This window comes from Rhinolophus hipposideros (genome assembly GCF_964194185.1).
Source record: "Rhinolophus hipposideros genome assembly, chromosome: 18".
Lineage (NCBI taxonomy): Eukaryota > Metazoa > Chordata > Mammalia > Chiroptera > Rhinolophidae > Rhinolophus > Rhinolophus hipposideros.
This window is the reverse complement of record NC_138064.1, coordinates 11,116,739-11,138,710: the sequence shown is the minus strand read 5'-3', so window position 1 is coordinate 11,138,710 and position 21,972 is coordinate 11,116,739. Positions and strand designations below refer to the sequence as shown.

At 39.6% G+C, this 21,972-nt stretch overlaps 1 protein-coding gene across 2 annotated transcripts in view; it reads left to right on the top strand.

Annotated features, from left to right (window-relative positions):
• The window catches only part of ITPRID1 (ITPR interacting domain containing 1), a 117,756-nt gene that overhangs the window by 14,722 nt on the left and 81,062 nt on the right, over window positions 1-21,972 (top strand). For both annotated transcript variants that reach the window (XR_013995339.1, XM_081079696.1), the window contains exons 2-4: window positions 7,966-8,147; window positions 10,395-10,443; window positions 10,778-10,821. Coding sequence is in view for 1 of the 2 variants with exons in the window: in XM_081079696.1 (XP_080935822.1) it covers window positions 7,985-8,147; window positions 10,395-10,443; window positions 10,778-10,821 (256 nt within the window). In the remaining variant the exon portion in view is untranslated. The remainder of the gene's footprint in view (window positions 1-7,965; window positions 8,148-10,394; window positions 10,444-10,777; window positions 10,822-21,972) is intronic.

Below are 21,972 nucleotides of genomic sequence, written 5' to 3'. Positions count from 1 at the left end.
CAAAATTTTATTCTAGGACTATTTTCACTTCATTTTTCACATTAAATCCTTAACACTATGGAAATTTATTTTGATGAATTATTTGGGACTCTGTTTTGTATTTCGTTGTTTAAAAGATTTTTTTATTTATTTATAAATAATTATAGACTCACATACAGTTACAGGAAATAATAAAATATCTACCTGCCTTAATGGAGGATTCTTTTCAGTTAATGCATAAGTAACCTATTTCTGTATATTTGGATTTTTATCTAGGATAGACTTTGTCTTCCCAATATAATAAATGGGTACAAAGTTGTAATATCATGACAGTTTCTTATAATCATTCATAAGGAATAAATCTGTTCCCTTCTCTACATTCCCTGAGACTTTATGGTTATGACCATGCTGGAAAAGGAAGGATGAAGACAGCTCAGACGTCAGAGTAGGAAAACAGTCCAGGTAGGAAAGGCAGTTAGACCCAGGAGCTGGCTTAAATCTTGATCTCTTCTCCTCACTACCAGATATTTGTGTTTTGGGACAAAACACTTTCTCACTTATGTAATTAAGAATTTACCATGATGATGGTTCCCTGTTGGACTGAACTGTGATGCAATTTTTATTGTATAACAATATATTTTTAAACTTGAGATGTTTGCCCCTGAAGATCTTAAAGTGAATTGCTTGACCAGTCATTTTTTAAAGGTATTAGGAAAGGTATATGGAAGAAAGGTGTAATAGAACTCAATTAATGGTATTAAGAGAAATAACCATCTACAATGGTCAGGGTTCTCCAGAGAAATGAAATAGGTTATATATCTCTCTATATATATCTGTATGTATAGATATCTATAGATAGAGAGAAATATCGATGTCAACATCTATTTATCTATCTATAGAGAGATTTTGTATAAGGAATTGGCTCACACAATTATAAGGTCTGAGAAGTTCCATGATCTGCCATCTGCAGGCTGGAGACCCAGGAAAGCTGGTGGTGGTGTTCCATTTTGAGTCCCAAGTTCAAGGACCAGGAATATCAATAGTGCAAATCCCAGTTCCAGAGCAGGGAGAGACTGATGTCCCAGCTCACTCCATGAAGCAGAGAAAAAGAGAAATTTCCCTTCACCATTTTCTTCTATTCAGGCCCTCAACAGATTGAATGATGCCCATCCACACTGGGGCGAGCAATCTGCATTACTCAGTGTCTACTGAGCCAAATCCTAATCTCCTCTGGAAACACCCTCACATTTGCACCCAGAAATAATGATTAGCCAGATATCTGGGCACCCCATGGCCCAGTCAAGTGGTACATAAAATTAATCATCACACCATCAGTTAAGATGACTTGTGATTTCAGTAAGCGAACATTGAAGAACATCTGTTTAATTGTTGCAAAGCCACTGCTTAATAGCCCTTTGGTGAAATTTCTGCACACATGCATTTTAATCCCCTTGTCTGGAACGTTTGCCTATACATTATCCCATCTTCAAGAGCCAGGACTAATACTTCCCCTTCCAAGAAGCCTATTTTTATGCCCCTGAATAAACATTTTTCTCCTTTACTATTTGAGAACAGTTGTTTTGTACTTCTTTTAAAATGCATATTATAGTCTGCCTCACAATATGTAGTTAATAGATACCATTTCTTGTAGTCAACTGTTAGCTCTTCAAAGTTTCTTTGTACATAGTAGACAGTAAAATATTTAATTGAATGGACTTAGTAGATTTCATTATTAAATTTAATTATCTATCAGTTCATTTGTATAATGTGCTTTTGTAACAATTGGTGCATGGTAATATGCCTGCCATGATAGAAACTACAAAGATGAGTAAGTCACAATTCACCCTCCACCCGCCCCCGAGCAAAGACAGGATCCAGGTCAGAAGTAATCATTCATTCATTAAACAGTTATGGCCGATCACCTATTATTATCCATGTCCTACACTAAGTACCACTGATACAAAAATGTGTCAGTCATAGTTCTTGCCCCCAAGGAGTCCATTTAGTTGTGTGGGAAAGACAGAAGTGTACACAAACTGCTTGATTTGAGTGTGAATCGTGCTACAATAGGGGGGGCACCGGTTGCTGTGGCACAAGCAGGCTAGGGCGGGAGTGGATAGTGATAAGGTGAAAAAGTTCTGGAGACTAAGTTTGAATTCATGTGTGAATTCATGAAATGGTATCCAGTAAAGAGAAGGGTGGTGCTAGTAGAGGGACCTTCCCCCAGTCAGATCAGTGAGGAGGGCGAGTTTGAGAACAACAGGAATTCTGTGTATGGTGTTCACGAAGGGAACTGGATTGCAAGGATGCGAGAATGGAGACGAGCAGTGATCTTAGATGCTCCCACATCCTTTCATTCTCCCTCCTCAGGAGGAGGCAAGGCAGATGTTGAGAAGACAAAAGTAGAAATGTTGAGAAAAGAGGGACTCATTGAGAAGCAAAAGTCACTGTAAAGTGGGGAAGGAGTTGGAACAGGGCTAGCAGTAGACACATCAGTAGACCCAACTTCACCAGACTTGCAAGCATTTCAAGTTTCCAGGAAGCTGTATAACGGTTCGTGAATTACTAATCATTTGCTTATTTCACCAGCAAAAGATGAAAACTCCACGCCCAAGAGAACTGACTTTGGGTTCCCAACTTGGGCGTAACTGCCTTGTCTTTAAATCCAGCTTGCTCCGAAATGACAGGAGCGAGCACCCTTCACAGACTTCCTGGTGGGAGGAAGCCACCCACAGAAAAAGTCATCACAGACTGCTTGTTCCTCCCAGCAGAGTGTTGACAGAACACTCTCTTCCCCAGGATCTGCCTTTACTTCACTGAATCATTTGTGAATCTTGACAAGTGTTTGTGGGACTTTGATACTTGGATAGGAAAGAAGAGCAAAAGGCCATTCCTGGCTTGGCTTTGCTGCTGGCGGTTCTGCGTGGTCTCCCAAACCTATGAGTAATAGGAGCAATGTTTTATTCTTCTCACTTTTATAGTTTTGATGGACATAACTTTAAAATATTTTTTTTTAATGGGAACTCCATTAGTGAAGTATTAAATAGTCTATGTGGAGGCTAGAAATAGGATAATCAACTTATGGAGTTATGTCATCTCATCCAATTCTCTCATATTTTGCAAGAGGAAATTACATTCCAAGACAACTGAAAACTACATGCCCAATGTCATTCCCCCACTTGACTATTTGGTGATTAATTAAAATAAGTTACTTGTTTTGTTTCCCTGCTGATGAATTAAGATCTTTATCTGCTTGCTAGCTGTTGGTTAGGCACATAAGAGAAGGTAAAAGAAAGTATTTACTCAGATAGCTTTGGTTGAAATGGCAGAAGTGGGCATCAAGTAATTACTCAGAAAACTCTGCTTCAAAATGGAGGTAGAAAATACACACACATACACACGTGTGTATGTATGCATATCTATGAAATCCTTAATGATTTTATAACCAAATTTGCTTTGGTATTTCTCAATTCCTCAACTTCTCAATTCATTCAACAAATGTACATTGAGTACCTTTACCATACAATTATGATATGAGAGCTAGAATCTCAGTCCTAAAGAAAATCTCAGGGTGGTTCAACAGAAGTGTAAACACAGACTTAACAAAACAATGTGATTTACATTGAACAAAGGGATTACAGAAGAAAAATTAAAGCCACACTCATATAAGGAGAGCATGTAGATAGAGAGCATAAGAGGATTGAAATATAGAACACTCAAAGGTTAGAAGCTAGAAAGGAGAAAACTGGGAAAACAAGTTGAGGAAACAAGCTTTGAGTGAAATTGGAGGGTATCTGGAAGAGTGTTGTATTAAAAAACAAATGAAAAAATTATTTCCGTTAAGAGGAAGTGGTCAACTCCATCAAATGCTGCTGAAAATTCTAAAATGGTAAGAACTGATAGTTGCCCATTAGCATACTGATTTGAGTGGGTTATAAAGAGAATGGGGGGTATGAATAGTGCTGCAAGTGAGCAGATTATTGAACTGAGTGGTCGGTCAGGTATTGATGGGTCATCTAGATTGATAATGAAATCTTCCAGAAAGATAACAGAAATACTATTTTATCATTTTCAGTAAATGAAGGCAAATGTCCTAGGTATGGATGCCCACAGAGTCTGATAGTATATTCTTCAAAGAACAGAGGAAAGAAAGTCTGCAAGCAGCAATGAAGCACATGGAGGAAATGTATACCATCTCTAAGATTATGGTCCCATTTCAATAGGCAAAAAACAAAACAAAACCAAAAAAAGCCACATCTTGAGAGAGTGGCCAAGGAAGTTATGTTCAGGTTTCAATTAAAGAAAGGAGGTAAAGGGACATTCAGTGAAGAGGTTAGAGTAAAGGGGATTTAGTGGGTAACAGTCCATGAATTCCAGAGGGCACAGCGGTTGGAACAATGTGGGGAGGGTGGTAAATTGGGCCAGGTGAGGCAGCATTCCCTGCTGAATGGACATGGCTTTAAGACGTGATGGGTGCAGTCCTGTGGTCTCCGAGGGTAAGACGCACGAATCAGTGCTCTCAGCGTGTCAGCCTCTCAGGACTATTCCCTTATGTAGTGTGTGTAGGGAGGTGAATGGTGTGGGGCTCTGGTCATCATCTTTTCGAGAGCCTGGGGGGTTCTGGAGGCTTCCTTTGAAACTTCTGTAAGTGGCGGTACTGCTGGGAAAAGGGCAGGATCCTGGAGCACGTGCCTCTTTATGCAAACTTCTCTTAAATTCTGCTACTGGGGACATCACCGTTTATGGAGGCTGGAGGGGAACAAGGCAAGTCTAGACCCTTTTTGAGATCTTATGATGGCTTGAAAGAAAATGTGATGTAAGATTAATGAAACAAAACCAATTTTTTCCTCATGTTAATTATTTTTTAAATTATGAACACTTGATAACATTTCAGTGCATTTCTTTTTTGTCTTTTCAATACGTTTTTTTTTATATATAAAATTGAGTTCTTGGCATTCTTGTATACATAGTTTTGCATCGTCTTTTTTTAAATTAATCATGATAATATAAGACATTTCCCACATCAATGGAAGTTCTTTATACACATAAGGATTAATGACATAGTACTCAGAATAGAAATAATCTGAAAAGAGAGAAGGGACTGACTGCACAGGGGACGACGCCATCCAGGATGAGGGTTCACCTTGGGCTAAGTCAGCGCTGGCAAGAATTTGGTTCCAAATGTCCTGGGGACAGATGAGTTAACTAGAGGGAACGGCAGAGGCCACGTGCCATAACTTCTGCCCTGTCAGTCCGCTGGGCAATTCAGGGCTGCCACCTGATCTGTGTCCCTTTCCAGAGGGCTGCTCTGGGGGTCAAGCCAGTGGATGCCAAAGGAAGGTCATCTAAGCATCAGAGAATCCATTTCCAGAAGCAGATGTGTTTACTAACTGGGAAGGCATCCACTAAAGCAGAGGGGGACAGAAGAGTTTTCTTTACAGACTGGCCCCTGACCCTTGCATTTAGCAAAGGTTCCCACTTTCCTTGGCACGCTTTTTCCTGCTCGAAAGCCAGGCACCACTGTGCTGGCAGGGAGCATGGTTGATCAAGGCTGGAGGCTGAGGTCAAACATGCCATTCATTGTAGAACAGACATCTGGGGATGTACCGATAAAGCAACACTTTTATCTAGAACTTTGATCATTTTTAGTGTTATACTCGTAGTTGAAAAAGTGGTGGCTAGGTTAAAATTCAACAAATTCAGCAATTTGTCAGTTGCTTGGTACCTCCTTGCTCTCATTTCAGAGCAAAATTGCTCTTGTTAAATAGAAACTGACTTCCAGGAGAAGTCAGTAAAGGAGCAAGAATATTTCGAGGATTTTATTTTTTCATAATTTGTTATTCCTTTCTTCAAACCCCTATCCTTTATTGAGTCTGATATTTCATGAACATCGCTAAGCATGATTTTGGAGTTTTTCTGCCCTGTGAAATTTTGCACTGTCAGAGTTGGTGCTTTGATTATAATCTGCACGCACCAGATGCAAGATCTTGCCAAAGAGAAGTCTGTTTTACTCAAAAGACCCAAAGCTTATGTAAAATTAAATAACTAAAAATTAAATGTAGTGTCTAAAGGTTATTTTTCTACTGTTATAAATTCTAGTCTCCCAAACAATTCTATAAAGGTTAGAAATATAATCTGATCTATATTATTGTTTTCCTGGATTATCATTGAAATTTTTACAAACATTTATTTCTTCCCAGAGGATATTCCTAAAGTTGACTTTCTGAAATTTGCTGGCTAGAATGCTCACTGTTAATGTAGGTATTAAATGCCCCCCTTTTGCCCAACTGTATAACTAATTGAAATGTCTTAGTAATTGCTTTATTTTTTTATATAATATTAATAGTCTTCACAAATGTCATCAATTTTTGCAGTAATTTACTATTACAATAAACATGTATTTACATTTCCCATGAATGATGGAATTTTACTATAAAAAGTATATAAGGAGACTCTTCCTGCCAGTTGCACCTAGAATGTTCACCTATACTTAGAATATTCAGATGTTTACAATGAATTTGAATAACTCACCTTATTGAAATGCTGATTAGAAATAAATGGTGGTCCGTGTGTCCTGTGATCAGGGATTATGCATAAGTTTAGGGATGTGAGACATGCTGCTAAAGAGGGTGTTTGACTATTTTGTCATCTCTCTAAGCTTGAAGAATAAACTACCATGTTTCCTCGAAAATAAGACCTAGCCGGCCCATCAGCTCTGCGTCTTTTGGAGCAAAAATTAATATAAGACCCGGTCTTATTTTGATACTAATTTTGGGTTTGATACTAATTTTTGCTCCAAAAGACGCAATAGAGCTGATTATCTGGCTAGGTCTTATTTTCGGGGAAACAGGGTAATGTAAATTTAAGTAGATGACATAGAAAGAATTTAGTTAGAAAGTGGACTTTGAACGCTAGCTTTGCTACTTTAGTTTTGTACATACTTATTTAGCACCTACTATGTGCTGAGAATTCAGTCATATACTGGAGACATATCAATGAGTAAGAGGGAGGCCCTTGTTCTCAACATGCTGATAGTCTGGGGAGTTTAAACAATTTACACAGCTATTCTAAGTGTCTGTCTCCTTCTCTTATTCTTTGAGCCTCATAAGGATGTTAATAAATGTCAAATGAGATAATGAGGGCAGCCTTTATTTCTTGTGCCACGTGCAAAATATATTTATCAATATTCTAATAGTCCCAAACCACCCTATAGTCTAATAGACTATGGTACAGTTTCATAGTCATGGGAACAGAGCCTGGGTTTAAATCCTGGTTGCTATGCAGCTTTGGGGTTGCAGCTTAACCCCTTTGTTCTTCAATCTACTGTAAAATTGTGACATTTAGATTTACTTCCTTTATTGACAATTAGATTAAATAAGGCTGCATAGAATTCATCATGGAATCTAGCACATAATATGTACTCCACTAATGTTGACAGTTATTAAAATTCAGTACAATTCATCCCTCCTGTAAAAAATTAAGCGAATGCAAAGAGGTTGTATTAATTCACACAAGGCCACACAGTAAGTTGCAGAGGTGAGACTCAGCCAGTTTGATGTATTGCCAAAGCCCTCATTTTTTAAATGTCTGTGTCTCTAAAAATATTTTTATAGAGACTGTTGGATAAATTTGAAGGGTACCTATTACGTTAATCAGTGCTTTTAAACTTCCTCCTTGGCTGGGTGTATTCATCGTCTAATTTCTTTACTCTCTGTCCACATCCCAGACCACTGTAGTGCAAATGTGGCCTGGTGACCGGTGAGGCCACATTAGTCCCTGGTCTCCAGCTGCCTCTCCATTGAAAGGGAACCATTTCACTGCATTGACACAGGGAACTCGGCTTGAGTGGGTGAGCCAGGCTCCCAAAGATTGTGAGCCTGGATCTGCTCATTCATTGCGCTGTGAGCATTCTGGCCTTCTCCCTCTCACTGAGCCATGCCCGAAAGCTGAGCTCACTGTGTCTGATTTGTGTGTGTTTTAAATTAGTGTGCTGAATTATTCTCTTATGATGGCGGAGAAGTCACATGAATCTGACAACCCTCAAGGAAGCCAGGAAAAGAGCAGGAGAGACATCCTGAGGTCCACCAAGAAGGCATGGGCTCCCTTGGATGTGCCGTTGCCTCCCGGCTCTGAGGAGGAAAGCCAGAGTCTCACCATCCCCACGCTGGGTGAGAATGGGCCCTCAGGGCTGTCTGAAACTGTCCTGCTGTGGGTGCTGAGGGATGGGGGGGCTTTGGGCTGGGGGCACATGATTTTGGAACAAGGACTTGGCTTTGAACATACCAGTGTTCCTGGCATGATGCCAGAAACGTCTATGAAATGGGCATTTCTTTTATTCTTTTGGAAGTCCAATAGTTTTTATTGTATATATTTTTCGCAATTACAGTTGACATTCAATATTATATTACTTTCAGGTGAACAGCATAGGGCTTAGACATTTATATAACTTACAAAGTGATCACGCCAACAAGTCTGGTCCCCACCTGGCACTATACATAGTTATAATATTCGTGATTACATTCCCTATGCTGTCTTTTACATCCCCGTGACTATTTTGTAACTACCAATCTATATTTCTTAGTCCTTTCATCTTTTTCAACCAGCCCTCCAGCCTCCCTCCTATCTGGCAATCATCAGTTTGTTCTCTGTATCTATGAGTCTGTGTTCATTTATTTTGTTTTTTAGATTCCACATATAAGTGAAATTACATGGTAGTTGTCTTTCTCTGTCTGACTTCATTTAGCATCTTACTCTCTAGGTCCATCCACATTGTCACCGAGTGGTAAGATTTCATTCTTTTTTTCATGGCCAAATAATATTCCATTGTACATACGTACCATCTCTTCTTTATCCAGTGGTCTACCGATAGTCACTTGGATTGCTTCCATATCTTAGCTATTGTAAATAGTGCTGCAGTGAACATCGAGGTTCCTATATCTTTTTGAATTAGTGTTTTGGATTTCTTTGGCTAAACATCCAGAAGTAGAATTGCTGGGTCATAAAGTAATTCTATTTTTAATTTTTTGAAGAAACTCCATATTGCTTTCCATAGTGGTTGCACCACTTTGGAATCCCATTAACAATGCACAAGGGTTCCCTTTTCTCCACATCCTCGCCAACACTTGTTGTTTGTTGATTTATTGATGATAGCCATTGTGACAGCTGTGAAGGGATATCTCATTGTGGTTTTAATTTGCACTTATCTGATGATTAGTGATATTGAGCATCTTTTCATTTATCTACTGGCCATCTGTATGTCTCTTTGGAGAAATGTCTATTTAGGTCCTCTGCTCAAATGACACTTCTGACTTCCCCTGTGGACACTCAAAACACAGAGCTTCTTGATGGAAACAGACCAACTGAAGAATGAGCTCTGCTTCCTTTCCACTCCAACACCCCTTCCTCCTTAGTCTCCCAAGACACCACAGCTATGTGGAGTCCATGCCAGGGACATGAGACTTCCTTCCAGACTTCAAACATTTTATCAAAAGGTTCTTATTTGCTGTGTCTTACATGAGGCATCAATAATACTTTAATAGTTTAAAGAATAATAAGTAAGAAAACACTTCTCCCTCCACTATCATGTATAGTAACTGTTCGACGGTGTTTCTTCTTTGCGCACCATCCCATTCATTTTATCCCTGCACATTACCTCAATTGAAAAATAAATACCTCTTATGTCTATCTGGTCTTTTGGGTTCACCAGACACCCTGTGAGAGGGTAATTCAGGTACCTCACTCTTTGGTAAGATAAAATCAAAGAAAATCAGCCCAGGGTATTCTGTAGCTAACCAGAATCAAAACAAATATTTAACAGGAAACAAATATTTAACAAGAAATGCTACCTTTATAGCCTCTTGTTTTGGCCTTTTGACTCTTTCTTGTGCCCGTGATAAAGATCCACCTTAAAAGACTGGGAATTTTTAACACAGGGTGTCTTTGGTAATTCTGGGAGTCCAGTGCAATTTATCCCTGGAATGAATGCAAATTTGGTTTCTAACCTGGCAGAGCTTGCAAATAAACATCCCTGGCTAGCTGCTTTAGGGAAATGTCATGATTCAATAGGGAGAAGCTCCAGGGTGATTTACATTCAACAAGAGAAAGAGAAAAGTCTCATATGCTTGTTCACCCTTCTCATTCACTCCAGGTAATTTAAAATTACTCTTGCTCTTTGGTGATTTTTTTTTCTTCCTCTTTACATTTTATTTAAGTTACAGTCTTTTGGCAAGTTTATACTTCATTCTCAGGAAAGGCTGATTATGGAACACAGGAAGTTTTGTGTTGGGAGAGAAACGAATATGCTTATAGAAACATGTGACTAAACATGTAGGAAATGGATTGTGGCTGAATAATGAAGTGGAGTCATTTTAGCTGGTTGTGCTTTGACTGACTGGTCTGTTTCTTCTCAATTGTAGAAGATTTCAAACAAGAAAGTATTCAACAGTGGCTGGACTCTGGATTCTTGTAAGTGTTTCTTTGTCCCCTCCCACATTTCTCTCACAAAGATCTATGAAAATAATGGGGGTGATAGTGCTGGGGCAAGATGTGACATGCACACCTAGAGATTTTCATTTTAACTGGGAGCTTGACGGATTACTCTATTATTGCAAAAGTTATATATTGGTTTGAAAGTACAAAATAGATTACTATTTCAGTCCCCGCAGTTCATTGGTTTCTGAAAGTCTTCTAGTAATAAAGCTTGACTCTGCATTTACTTTCGTCTGTTTGATTAAAAAGTGAGTTAGTATAATTTATTTATGCACATCGTCTGATTCACAATACTTTGGTTTCTTTATAGTGTCTCTGTAAATGAAGACTTGCAGCAAGTTACCGACCATGCTGGTAAGACCCAGGAGCAGTTATGCTCTGTGGACCCGAGACATGAACATGTCTGTGCAAATAAATCTTCTCAATGAGCATTATCAGAGAGTCCTAGAAATAGATCAAATCTCAAAAACCATCCAGCTCAGTCGCTTTGTCTGACAAGAAAGACTGAGGCTCAGAAAGGATAAGATGTTATCCAGCAGCAGGTCTGGGGCTAGAAACCAGGACTCTTGCCATATCCTTAGCTCAGACTCAAGCAGAAAACTCACGGGGTTCTATGAAGACATTCTGCAAGTCTGTAATTATGGAAATGGAATTGTTTCATTTTTCCTTGCACTGGATTGTAGTTTTATTTCTAAATCTAGTTTTTTTTTCTATTCTTTGGTCTCAAAATTAAATCCTCTCTTTCTAATTATGCATTTGTTCTCAAAAAGAACAAATGACTGAATTCTATAGCAAACAGTACAAGTCTGTATTTCCAAGGCAGAAAATGTATCACACTTGTTACATTGAGGTTTGATAAGAACATTATAAAAAGAAAAAATATATATAATCACAAGTGTCACAGTTTCCATCTTCATCAAATAAAATACTGTATTTCCTAGACTCTAAGATCCCTTCATCATAAAATGCACTCACATTTTAAGTGCCACTCAGAAAGGAAAAAAAACCAACAACAATAAGGCTTGGCAATTATAAATGAGAAGCAACATGGACACATCCTAATTTCATAGAAGTCAAAATGTGAAAAAAGGTGTGTTTTAAAATTGATGAAATGCCACAAATAATGTAGATAAAAATGACATAAATTAGGAGTTTGATGATTAGAGGGGAAAAAATCATTAGTGTAATTGTTACTTACTTGGCTCATTTTAATTTATATTTCACTTTCTCCACTGCCTTTTAAATTAGGATTGACCAGTTTGAATTTGGGATTTTTTTTTTTTTTTACTTAAAAGAGTAGGTATATCACTGAAATTTTCTTATTTGTCAAGGTTGTTTATTTTTTTCTTTCATATAAAAGTTCCACGGTGCCCAACTCTCTGGAGATGTTTACCAATAACTTGAATGGAAGTACCTCTGCTCCTAATAGTTCAGACTCAAGGAAAGGCAAGAACTTAAGAAACATAGGCAGCATTTTCTATCCCCCTGACGTTTTGTCTTGCCCAGATCATGGTGGGAGTCCTGGCACCAGTTCTGGGGTTGTCAGTAAGGATATTAAAAGCTTCACTTCCCAGAAGTTAAAGACCAATCATGGCCCTTCCTCCCCTGAATCAACTCCATGGCCTGTAAAGGCAGACGTGAGGTGAACACTTGGTGGAAAGGAGGGATGTGAGAATGGCTCTGAAATCAGCAATGCACACTTTCAATTTGCCAGGTCCTTTGTCTTCAGCAAGGGTTCTAATAATAATGGAATAGCTTCTCACAGGTTTAATTGAGCCTTCACTTTCACAAGCCTCTTCCTCATTTATCATAGAGTAAAACTCAGTGACCTGTGTGGTTGCAAGGCTGGTGTTCATTTGGGCTTTGCAGGTGAAGAATCTGGGCACAGAGTGGTCAAGTGCCATGATTTTTGGTCACAGCTGGTTAGTGGCGGGTGGAGGAACTTCAGGCCTGGCACTCTATTCACCCCTCTGTCATGATGAGATTGATACACACTGAATTTAGGGAAACCAAGAGCCACATTAGAACGTGTGGAAGCTAGAACACTACCAGGAACTGGGGACCCAAAGGCCGTGGGGAGTGTGGCAGGGAGAAGAACTGTGGTGAAATGAAAAGGAACTGAAGAGGAGGAAGAAAAGTCATCACCGCGGAAGGGGAAATCCTGTGAAAACTCATAGGATAATGTATAGTGATGCATTAGTTTCATAGGGTGGCTGTAACAAATGCCCACGAATGTGGTGGCTGAAAACAGACATTTATTCTGTCCCAGTTCTAAAGGCTGGAAGTCTGAAATCAAAGTGTCAGTAGATCAACCTCTCTCTGGAGGTTCTAGGTAAGAATCCTTCCTTGCCTCTTTCTGGCTTCATGTGGCGCCCATCCACCCTTGGCCTTCCTAGGCTTGTAGCTGCATCGTTCTATGCTCTGCCTCCATCTTCAAATGACCGTCTTTCCCTTGTGGGTCTTCTCTTCTTCTTATAAGGACACCAGTCATTGGATTTAGGATTTAGGACCCATGCTTAATCCAGTATGACCTCACCTTTACCAATTATATCTTCAAAGACCCTACTTCCAAATAAAGGAGACATTCTGAATGAAACTGCAGAAATAAAATATTGGGGTGATACTATTCAACCCACTCTAAGTGGAAACCATTCTGAGGCTGATTGTCCTCATTGATCACATATGAGACGTTATACGTTGAAGTAGCAACAAGATCCCTTTTACAGGTCACCCAGTACGTCCCACAGGAAGCAGTCTAGTGAGCCTCCAGACCTGGGACTGTGCCCCGAATAAAATGAGGAGGTGGAATAAGCCTTCAGTGGTCCTGTTGCTGATTCCTCCTGAGCTCTGAGATGGCCACGGTAGGGTCTTGGCCTTTTATGGGGATTCTTTGGCTTTCATGCTGCTCTGTGGCTACCTAAAGTCTCATTTTTACCAAAACTGGAATCTGACTGGCCTGTTTTCCATGCTGTTCACTACTGTTATGCTAGGTACAGCCTCTAACCCTAGCACTTCAGCTTCTTCATCAGGAAAACTGGGAGGGGAATGAAATTAGTATTTATCAAGGGCACACAGGCTAGTACTTTCCATATATTATCTCATTTACCTGAATCATCTTCTAAGGTAGATATTACCATTGTTAACTTTTACCACGAGGAAAATGAGGCTAAGAAAAGTAAGTCACTTGCCCAAGGTAGCCAGTTAGTTGATAAAGGAGTTGAGATTTAAACTTGGGTCTGTCTGACTCTGTATACACGTAGCCTCTCTAGAGGACCCTTGCAGGACACTTGGTCTTGTCCGAAACGTCCACAGAGACATTTAGACCACATCAAAAGGTCCTTGAAACTCTCATCAAAAATGTCCATGAGCATGTTTTGTCCACACCAAATGGTCTTTAAATATTTGGTCCTGTCAATAAGGCCCATGCTTCGAAAAGTGTCCCTGGGTTCAAATAGTCCATAACATTTCTTTATACTTTTGGCTTACAGAATTAGTACATGGAAAATACTGTCATGTTTTATTGGTCCAATAACCGTGTTGTGGCTGTATTGCCAATAATAACACTTCTTGCTTTGGTAACCTCACTGTTCATGGCACATGGGGTGACGTGGATGGGTCAGGGTTTGGACCTTGCAGAAGAACAGAATTTACATTCACTATGCATGTTAATGTAAAGCAAATATCAAGAAGCAAATATCAAGGACCTTGTGGCACAGTGTCTTTGTGAACTTTGGACAGGACCAAACGTCTGCTAATCTAGAGGACCAGTATAATGTACGCTCCGTGTTATTCATGGAACCCCCTCAGAGGAAAGCCTCACATCAGCATCCCTGCTAGAAAACTGAAAGCCTGGACAATATGGGTGAGTTCACTGGCATCTACTTCTCCCTAGAGATCTTCTGACTCTTGTGCACCAGCCTTCAGAGCTATGGCACAGTCCTCTTGAATGTAATTTTTTTGAAGTGGGATAACACTAACTTTTTTATGTCAAGCAAGTGTCTACAGAAATGCAAAATAGCCATGTCTGGATTTCAACTAATTTCTTTGAAAAGCCAAAAAAAGCCACTGTACCTCAATTCCAGAAATTATAAACTTCGAGAGACTAAATTCTTAGAATGTTGACATGACTGAGAAACGAGTGCCTAATAGTAGGAAAATTCTCTGGTTATTGTGTTTTATTCTGACCCTCAGTTTCTGATTTCCATACATTTCGGTTTCTGATTTCCATACATACAGTTTCTGATTTCCATACATTTCAGTCTCAAAAGTAATAATAATACTGATTATAATTAGTAATTATATCAAGTGCCTATTGCATATATAAATATTATTGCAAAGTAGTCCTCAAACAAAACAGTGCAGTGACAGTTTAAGCTCATTAAATAATGAAGAAACAGAGACTCAGATGGAGACATGATTTGAATTGCAGTCTATTTGACTTCAAAGTTCGGGCTCTTTCTACCAGAAACTAGTATATACCTCTACTGATTGTCCACTGATGTACGTCCACTGTCATTAATTTTATCGCTAGCTTTTTCTTCTTTCTGTAAGCCAAAGATGGCAGAAAGGGACCCTTCCTAAATGTAAGGTTTTGATGTTGAAGCATACTTCAAAAGCTATTCCATTTAAACCTGAAGTACATAAAGAAGATTTAAAAAGTATTAATTAAAAATAATTATAAAAGAAAAGGTACAAAGCTGTTATGAAATTAACCTCCAAGTAACTCCTGTTACTCAAATTTGCTTCAGGTCTCACCAGTCTGTGGGTACAAATTAAGTTCATCACTTAATGACCATTGGTTCTTCTTCTGCTCCTCTGGATACTGCCCTCATTGTCTCTGAGTTCTTAAGATGCTATATTTCTTGCAGAATTTTTGGAAACACTCATTTCCATTATACTACATGTAGGAATCTAGGGAGCATTACTGGTGTTCTGTGTCACACAAAACTTATGATGGAAATCATTTTTAGCTTCTTCCTGCAGCCCATATCTCTCCTTAAGCCTTAGACTTAGGCTGGAGACTGGAGCCCAAACTTGCTATCAACTCCATTTCCTTGCCCATAAGCACACAAAACTTCTGACAGAGGACAGGGCAGACCAGTGAGAGATTATCCTTTGTGAAGGACTTTTGTGAGTCTCTCACCAGTCTTCCCCGTCTTCTGACAAATATTCGAGCATCTTAGCTGAGTGGTCTGATAGTCTTGTTTTTAGATATCTCCAGAACATCATCTGTTTGGGGTACATAGATGACTTACAGGGAAGAACTTCATGGGCATCCTTCAGTTTCTTGTTTCTTTCTAAGAACCACCACCACTGCACTTAGTCGTCACCAAACTGCACCAGCAAATGAGCTTGAGTCTTGGTTTGGACTCAGTGAGGACCCACAGAGCTACCTATAACCACAAACACAATTGGATGTTCAGAGCCTCTTTGGGGTCATTCGTGCTAAATGGACCATGGTCAGCTGCCGGCTCATCCTTAACCTCAGATTCCATATTAAGGCTGTGCATAAGAAAGCCTGGAGAGAAGAGCTGGTTTGTGGCAACCCAGTTCCCACCCCTGGAAAACAAATTGAACTTCAGCACTGTCTGACTCTGATAGCATGTCATCATGATTCTGCGAGGACAGCCGCATCCACCTAATGCGTGTATCAACGTCAGGTTTATATAATGTGCACTTGTTTACCAAGACATCTGAGCATAACTGTGAGTGAAAATGCTAGAACTCACCCCTCCAGCAGAAAGACAGTGCCTGTTGAAGATCAGCTTGGTGCCACTGATTACTTGATGGGTGGTTAATTCATTTTTCCATTTTAATATTTAGCTATTTCTTCTTCAATCCCCAAGGAGATCCCTGACGAGTAAACTTACCTCTTCCCAGGAAGAATTTATTAAACAATAAGAACTTACGAAATCAAATTCTGAACGTTGTGGTGTCTATTATAAGAAAAGGTCAAAGTAAATCCAACTAAACCTACTAGATGTTCCCTTAATGCTTCTCAAAAGAAAACGTTCAGAGCAAAGAACTGTGTTAGGCGGAGGGAACAAAGATGTGGAATATGTGGCTCCTGCTCTCAAGAATGTACTGACTTTGCAGGACCATTACAGTCTGAATGTATCCTATACCGATTTTCTAAAAGACACTGTAGTTTTATCCACTCTAATTCAATCCCTAGTTCTTTCTCTTTCTTCATCCAATTCCTCCAGTCTTAAAGTCTGTTCTGTTCCATTCACCTCTTGCTCTTCTTTTGAGTCCTGGCTCAAGTCCCATAGTCTCTATAAGGCCCTTCCTGACATCTGCATGACACAATCTCTCTTCTAAACATCAGTCACACCCATTATGGGTTCTATCCATATGGCACTTGGTCTGTGCTGCCCCAGATTGTTAGGGGTTTGATTGACCTCACCAACAAAACTATAAATGCCACTGAAGCAAGAACGTTCTCTAACACATCTGATTTCCCCAAAGCTAATCAACAAACAGATCTAGTAAAACTAGACTCGTAAAACTGGTCTATAATGAAGATGATGTAGTCAGATTTAGAAATCTTCAAAGAAGAGGTGAGACTTGAGCTAGTTAACCACAGAGAGATACGGTTTTGAAAAAATAAAGAAGCAAAGCAAGACACTGTCACTTAGTGGAAGCCATTGGAGTTTGAACAAAGGCATAGAATGAGAAGAAAATTATGTGTGCAGGGACACTTACAGAAAAGGTGATCAGACTAGAGAAATGGTTTCATGCTAGACAGCCGAGGTAGAAATTTTTCTGTTAAATAGGGGTTTGATGTCAGGTTATAAATGCCTCAGAATCCAGGGAGAGGGAATCACACTTGATATATTAGGACAGGGGTGGCGAAGAAGTGTCCTCTTGGGTTCCAGTCAAAGGCGAGGTAGCTGTAGCCAGAATTTGTGTTGAGTAGGATTCTGAAGCCATGTCTTTGTTCACCTAAACAGAGGGTCTCAGGTCCTAAGTGATAGCTGCCATAGGTGCAGCATGTGGATTTGGAGCAGACCCATTACACATTTGCCATCTCTATTGTAGTGAGTTACGAATGGTTTCTGAGCAGAGAAATGACAGATTCCAGTGTTTATCCTGGCCGTGGGAGGAAGGTGCATACCTTGGGAAGAAGCTTTTGTGACCACAGGCTGGCGGTGATGAAGGCTTGGGGTGGGTGCCAGCAGTGGAATGGAGAGGAGGAGTCAACACATCTGCAAAATAAATAGATATGTGCGTGAAGAAGAACAAAGCATTACAATCGGCTTTCAGGTTTTGAGCATGAGTGTCAGGGAAAATGAAGAGTCTCTGTTTTTGTAAGAATATAGACTAATAATTTGTCAAATGAGACAAACCCTGCCAACTGCCTCTTCTAAGTGTCTTGGTCATGCAGGAGTTAAATATACAGAAATCTGCAGAATGCTATTATTTTAGAGCCCTGTGAAAATGTAATTTGATTAGTCTATTGGACGGTATTCCAAAGAACCAAATGTCTTCCATGAATCAGTCAGAAATGCTTAGGAAAACCGAAATAAAAAATCCTTTCTAAGCCAATAAAGGTGCTAATTAGTGCCTTCTGCATGTCTCACTACATCTTCTCCAGCAATACATTTTGCAGGGTTAAGTGCGGTGTCTGCTGCTTCAGATGGCAGGAGTCCACCTAACAGTAGGGAGGGTGGCTGGAGATTCAAGTCTCTAAAAGGGAATCAGAATTGGCATTTTAACCCATGCAATGGGACACACTGAGTAGAGCAGAGAACATTTTTTTCTGGCTTTCATTCTCTTCCAAATCAACTCTTACAAAACTTAGAAAGTAAAATCTGTGTGTGTGTTTTTTTTTAATTTTAATTTTTTCAATTACAGTTGACATTCAATATTATATTAGTTTCAAGTGTACGGCATAGTGAGTGGTTAGACATTTATATAACTTATGGAGTGATCCCTCCAATAAGTCTGATACCACCTGGCACTATACATAGATATTACAATATTATTGACTATATTTCCTATGCTGCACTTTATATCCCATGGCTATTTTGTAACTACCAATTTGTACTTCTTAATCTCTTCACCTTTTTCACCCTGACCCCCCAACCCCTTTCCCTCTGGCAACCATCAAAATGTTCTCTATATCTATGAGTTTGTTTCTGTTTTGTTTGTTCATTTATTTTGTTTTTCAGATTCCACATATATGTGAAATCATATGGTATTTGTCTTTCTTTGTCTAATTTATTTCACTTACCCTCTAGGTCCATCCATGTTGTTGCAAATGGCAAGATTTCACTGTTTTTTTATGGCCAAGTAATTGTATATATGTACCACATCTTTATCCAGTTGTCTATTGATGGACATTTAGGTTGCTTCCATATCTTGGTGATTGTAAATAATTCTGTGATGAACATGAGTAAAATCTGGTTTTAAAAACCTAAGAAGGGTATCTAGGAAGGGGGAAAAAGGTAGAGAAAATATCAAAACCAAGCACCCCAGAGAAGCGAGTGAGGAATTAAGGAGGCCCTAAGAAACAGGGGGCTTTATGTGGCAGACACATCTGTAAGGGTCCCCACTTATACCTGGGGCAGCCTCAAGCCTGGCACCTGCAGAAGCTTGAGAAATCCAGGGTAACAAGAGCAGTTTGTCTGTCCCATTGCGGCATTCCCTACGGGTCAAATCCTTGCTCTGGTCAGAGAAAGCAGACTCCAGTGCTTCCAGGAGCCCTGCAGGTAACTGCTAATGAACCAAGCAGGCAGGACAGAGAAAGTAGAGTATTGCAGAGTGCGTTGCCTCTGACAGATTGCTGCCCTGAATGGGCTTGGACCAGTGTTGCTGGACTTTCTGAGGTTTTAAGGAAATTCTAGGAATCCCAGTTCCAGTGAGAACTGCGACACTAGCTTGGGCCTCTCAGTTCAGGTTCATTATTGAAAACAGGCAAAGGGAAGCAAGGACTTGACCCTGGCAAGCCATCCTCAGGCTCCAGGAAGTTTACCTTACAAATTGGCAAAGTGGGAAAACAAAAACAAAAACAAAAAACAGAAAAAACCTCCAACAGGCAGTGAGTAATCATTTCACATTGCCCTGTGCAAGACTCTCAATTGCCAGGGTCTAAGTGTTGGACAAGCCAATTGCTACTTCTGCAATAAACAGGAAGTGAACAGAAGGTAACCCTGAACTAACACGCCCCCTAGTCTCCCAGGACACAGGGAGCCCGCAAATGCCAAAAATAATTCAAGTGCACTGAATTAATTTGTAATAATTTTATTACAATTTAAAAACCAGGCTTATCTTGTGAATTTGAAAAACATTATATTGATTATCCCTGGTTGGTTTTCTCCAGAATCTAAGCTTGGCAGCAGAGAAGACTATGTGTCTGAATGCATTAGATAGAGACAGACATTTGTGTCATTTTAAACAAGATCGAGAAGAAAGAGTATAAGAAGTCTAACAAAGGATATCAAAGTTGTATCAGTGCATCAGTGATGGTGGGATTTAAGTAAGGAGATTCAAATACCCTGACTGTCCCCTAATTGTCAGTGATGGGCCTTATGGGGAGGGGGTGTAAGATGGAAGGCAAGAAGGCCCTTTCCTCAGCTGGTGTTAAAACTGCTTAAGGCTTTCATATGTGTCATCAAACCAGAAAACTGCTCCCTTTGTGACCTGGGGGGTCCCTTTTGTACGTTCCCTGCAAAACATGTTGCTCTTAGGGGTTTCTTTTCCTCTTTGGGACTCCCCTTGGTTTCCTGGAAACCAGATTGCTCCCAAACATCGATGGCAGGGCTGTGGGCTATGATCCATGGAGTGAAGCTACTAGATCTGCACGGGCACTAAAATCCCAGGAAGATGCCCTGGGTGGAAGCTATCAAATTTTTCTGGATGACTAAATTTTCTTCTGGGCTAGGGTTTTTTAAAACGCAGCAAGGCTGAGCTAAGTCTTCTCATCAATATCTGAAAATGGATCATTTCCTCTCTGACAGCTTGAGCAATTTACTGTGGCCACGGTGCCAGACCCCTGGCCTGAATCTCCGCATTCATTCACATGTTCTAGGAAGTCCAGAGCAATAGCAGATAAACAGGAAAGACTGAGGCAGTGACAAGAGTGGCAGTCCTGGCAGAACATGCAGCCAAAAGTCCCAGAACCACAGAATGTTTTAGAAGAGAAGAGGTGCTCAGAAATGCCAGAATTCTCTGGATGAGCTAATCAGGCACAAATGGAGCCTGGCTTTGTAAGAAATAGGAAAAAAAAAATTGCTTAAAATGATAAATATTGGTTTTACCTTCCATTTTGGGCAATTTATTAATTTATTGTGGCATTAAGCCATTATAATATGACGGTCAAAAATTATATTGTGCTTGCATCGATAACATGGTTAACAAAATGACAAATAGACTTTCTCTCATGTAACAACTTCAATCAATTGGCAGCGGCTTTACAGTTTGGGAAGCTCTGAGACTGAGTTAAGTTCAGTGAGGAAGAGTGCTGCAATGGATTAGTGATGCCTGCCTAGGTGAGAGATTTGGTACTGAACAAATGATATTTTTTCAAACTTGGAATATTTTTAAGATTTAGTCGTTCCTGAATCTTGTAGGTGCCTCACAGTGTGAAAGAAGAGCTAAATGGGAGAACATTGTCAAAACAGCTCCCTTTTTATCTATTTAAATTATTAGAATTTTGCAAATGAATTTCTCTGCTAAAACCCAAAGTTTAAAAACCACTGACATACGGGCAAGAAAGACTGGAGTTTTGGTTCTAAGTTCATTTCAAACTTGGTACACAGGTTTGAGTCAGATATTTTAGCTTACACAATATTTGTCACCAGATGTCACATAGGACATTTGAGAAATGTCACATTTGCGTCATAATAATGATCATTCGCCTTAATTGTCCATCCTTGGCAGTGGCTTCCAAGTGTTTTATGAAGCAGTTATGTATTTTCTTCAAGTTGGCATTTTGTAAAGTTTAGACATGTGCCCTGAAATCAATGGTTTTCTCAAAAACACACTCATTAAGTTTATTCTAAACAAAGAATGGCAAATAAGCTTCATCTCATTCAATCAGTTGTTAGTGGTTTTCCTGATGATTTTGAGAGCCTATCTAGGCTCTGTGAGACAGTGATGTAATTGATTAGTGATGTGTGCTATGAGAGTGGGATTGGGAGGGGTAGCACAGAGGCCATTTATACCTCAACTCTATTTTTAAACCTTTATCATAGATTCATGTTTCTTTACCCTATATGACTCTTGTGGTGACAGAGTTCCATCTGTTTTGTAGATGGATTTATTGTATCTGTACTCTGACTACCTCTTTAAGTTGTAGTTGTGTAACCTGGGTTTAGATAAGAGCCCAGTAATATAATTCTAGTAGAATACATCAGTAATATACCTCTGGTCTTAGCTTTCTTCACTACCATTCCTTTACCATTCAGCCAGAACATTGAGCCTTTCAAATAACAGCTAAAAACAATAGGTATTCTTATCTCCACCCCAAAAATGTGTCACTCAGAAAGAACTTCACAGATA